The sequence below is a fragment of the Rhagoletis pomonella genome, unplaced genomic scaffold (assembly GCF_013731165.1).
Source record: "Rhagoletis pomonella isolate Grant_MI unplaced genomic scaffold, Rhpom_1.0 Rhpom_scaffold_00012, whole genome shotgun sequence".
Lineage (NCBI taxonomy): Eukaryota > Metazoa > Arthropoda > Insecta > Diptera > Tephritidae > Rhagoletis > Rhagoletis pomonella.
This window is the reverse complement of record NW_023458566.1, coordinates 24,717,705-24,721,584: the sequence shown is the minus strand read 5'-3', so window position 1 is coordinate 24,721,584 and position 3,880 is coordinate 24,717,705. Positions and strand designations below refer to the sequence as shown.

The window sequence follows — 3,880 nt, the reverse complement described above, 5'->3', positions numbered from 1 at the left end:
AGGCAGAATTGAATATGCGCTATCTGGGAAGACAATATCTACATGTAACATTTATTCTGTTTGTTGGCATTATATCCAAACAAACGCATCTTAAGTGTCTTAACAGTGAAACAATTTCTTATTTTCTAAGTTTGCGAATAAAACTTCACACTTAAGATTAAGACATTTATAACAAACATTTTATGAAGAAAATCCCTTCTTCGTTTAAAATAAAAATAAGCGAAATCGGCCCAATCTCATACAACCCTGCCTGACATGAAAATTTTCTCCACGATAAGGCTAGTAGCCATTTCTAACAGATTTTGGGTCGCTTAGTCAAAAATGGAAACATATATACATATTTGAAATTTAAGAAAACAAGGCAATTGCAAAATCGGCTAAAAACGGCTAATTTTTTTCTGCAAAACGGCTAACAAATCGGCTTCCGGCTAAATCGAAATTTTTCCGGCTGTTTGCTATCGCAACCGGCTAAATCTAGCCGGAAAACGTCTAAAATGGCAACACTGGTTGTCATACATATACAAAAATTTTAGACAATTGTTGCTATACACAAAAATTGCCGTGATACCGAAAGCCAGAGAACTGAATTTATTCTGTAGGAGCTTCAAAGATTAGGGCACAGTTAATTGCCTATACGATATCATAAAAAATATATTAATTGTGCGCGTTATGTACATCTGAAATTCTCATTTCGTGTTGGCAATAGTCATGAAAACCATAATGAACGTGCAACCCTGTGCCAAACTCGACATAACCACCTCCGAGCAAACTAAGCAGCCGCTATTTAATTTGGCGAACAAAAGTTTGTCTGCATAACAGCGACCTACGGTGGTACAGATTCTACAAATAAAATAAAAATTACATGTATTTTGTTTTTGCTTTTAGTGGGTTATTGTCAAATTTCAGTTATACTCCCCTGAAGGAAAAACGAGGAAAGAAAATACAAAGACCACTTTTTATAAACTCGCTTTGGTAACTTATTTTTATTCATTTTGAAATTTTTGCTACCTCTTGCTATATCTGTAAATTGATCTTTTAATCCTTTCTATGAATTTAAAGATATATTTTGTATTATTTATTTTTTTCAACAGAAAAATCTTTCCTTAAAAGTGGAAACCTCAACGAAGTATCTCAGCTATGAGATAGCACCACTTTCGAAAAAGCCATATGACTTCAAATTGAACACCTACTAAATTTAAACCACCGGGAGTACCATCCACAAGTCAGGAGAGAAATTTATCAATCAACAAAATCAAGTGTATAAAGAGACTGACAAAAAATCGAGTCTGCTTAAAACCGTCCAGCGACAAGCGTTTAATAATTCCCTCGGTTTTTGGAGGAGAGGAGTCTCGCCACAATTTTCGTCAAATTTGTCACTAACAGAACGGATAAGAGAAAAATGAGATATTACGTTTTCCATATATAAGAAACATACCTAATTACATAATTACGTATGTACGTATGTACGTATGTACTCATACTTATACACATTTCAAAGCCACTTGGATACAAGCGAAGTTTTAAGTCATAAATTAGCGACATAAAAAGCCAGAGCGTATACTTTCAAGAAGGAAAGAGAGAGCAGATTGAGGCCCCATTTTCCAATCAAATTGACTCACGGCGATCACACTTAATGTCAGCTGTGGAGTTAAATGGGTCCATATCTGTAATGGACTTTCGACAACGTCAGGTGAGTCAATCAATATTTGAATACATATTTATTGAATTCGTCATAAATAGTCGCAAAAATGCTTCACCCACCGGGCGATTTAATAAAGGTAAATAAATAATTTGGATAGTATCGATGGCAACACTGGTTAAAATAAACAAAGCAAGCGGGTTTGGTATACGTATACGATAGCCAAGTGGTCCGAACTGCGTACTACGACTCAGTAGTACCCAGGTTCGAGCCGTACTCCGAGCGATTCTTAATAATTTTTTTTTTTATTTTTAGTTATTTTTTAATTACGAATACAAATTATTTAATTTTATCTTATTTTCTTTTGTTTTTTTTGTTTTTTGTAATGTCGTATAATTACTTTACGTTGATCCAATTTTTTAGTCTTTAATTTTAATTTAAAAGGCCTTAACTACAATTACATACTTTAAAAAATAAAAGTAATAATTGAAGGAGCAAAATAAGATGTAAACAAAAATTTTGCTGTCCGTGGGGTTCCTTCGCACGCCCTCGCAGTGCGTAAGTTTACCAGGTTTAAAGTATGTATGTTTACATCAGGGTTGTTGCGAATATTGTTCCGAAATAAAAGTCCTTTCGGATAATAAACAAACCGCCTGTCCAAATTAAACAAATTTGGTATGAAAGAGCTTTTAAACAGAAATAACGATCGATCTTAATTTATATATTTTTTATAATTTAATACTAAAGAAATGCCTACACCTGCCACAAGGTTTGTTCTGTGGTACTTGATGAACATTTTTTATTGAAATATTTTCAAATATGTGGCTTTCCTCGTTTAGACATTTCAGTTATAAAGATATTCAAGTCCTCTTTAATTTGGTAGCAAACTTGTTTAATTTGGATAAGCTCGTTTTTAATCACCCCGTTCACACAAGCAAATCTCAGATTATTAGCCGTCAAATTTGATGTGCTTGGTATTCTCACATCTCAAGGAAAAGTTATGTTTCTTCTCCGTGCCACCGTGATACTTTTTTCTGCTTTATCAAGCAATTTAAATATATTTAAACATTATATTTTATTAAAAATACCTTTACAAACCTATTTTCCTTGCTAGCATCCATTTTCGTTTACTTTAACCCTTGGAATTTTTTCTGTTCTTCGAAAAAATTATCGATAAAGCTAGGTTGAGACACCGAAAAGTTATCGATTAAATCTGAGATTATTTTATAATTACAGATTAACAAGGGACGAATTTTTGTATGGCTAATCTCGATCTAATTACAGATTAGGGAGTTAAGCTCGAAAATGAGGATAATCTATGTATGTATATGTAAACCTAGTATTCAGAATTACGAGGCATTTATGCGTTTCCATGAATAACTAATAACGATAATTTAGTAATTGCATTTGTTAGTACTTTTCCAAAAATACTGGTAAAAATTTGCCGGTATTTTTAATTTTTTTTCCGTATATCGATGAGGGCGACACCTGTAAAATGAACGTGTATCGGTGCGCCATCTAGCGGTTACTAGGCAATTTTAATCCCGCATTTCCACACCGCAGTTAATTCTATGAAGAAATCTAGTGCCCGCGAAAGAGGTTAAAGGAAGCAGTATTTGAAAATATTTTGAAGAGGGTTGCCACATATTTGAGAAGTCAAGTTAAATTATTTTGTACCCAAGTTAGATGAAATATTAAAAATGGATTACTTGAAATATTTGTAACAATGTCATACGAAAATTATTTAAGGAAATTTAGGATCGAAAAAAGTTTTTAAGAGGGTTGTCGCTTAAAAAATTTAATTCAAACTAATTCATCAGTTAATTGAAATATGTATAACAATGCCAGACGATAAAAACATTCTTTTTAAAAACAGCTTTAAATTGGATGCCACCGGTTTTAAAAGTCGAATTTGTTTTCCTTATACACAAGCTACATAAATGAAATATCGAAATATTAGTGCCAAACGAAAGAGTTTTAAAGAAACTTTAGGCTGATAATATTTTTAATTAGTGTTGCCATCTATTTTTTTTTTAAGATCATCACAGCAGCAACGTTATTTCGAGAAGTAAAATAAAGGAACTCGGATTCTACAAGATTTGCAATAACGTTTTATTTTTTGAAGCTAGAACTTTTTAGCGGTATGGCGAGATTTTATATTTGATGAAAGTAAAACCGACACTATGCGAGAACTCTCATCACTCAGAAATGATTTTGATTAATCATTAAGAATATTTTTTG

General features: G+C 32.5%; 1 protein-coding gene across 1 annotated transcript in view; it reads left to right on the top strand.

Moving 5' to 3' along the window:
- The first annotated feature begins 1,096 nt into the window (after window positions 1-1,096).
- LOC118748172 (polyhomeotic-proximal chromatin protein) overlaps window positions 1,097-3,880 on the top strand; it is a 428,336-nt gene continuing 425,552 nt past the window's right edge. The window contains exon 1 of the mRNA XM_036482526.1: window positions 1,097-1,690. Within this exon, the coding sequence (XP_036338419.1) occupies window positions 1,634-1,690 (57 nt within the window). The 5' untranslated portion in view covers window positions 1,097-1,633. The remainder of the gene's footprint in view (window positions 1,691-3,880) is intronic.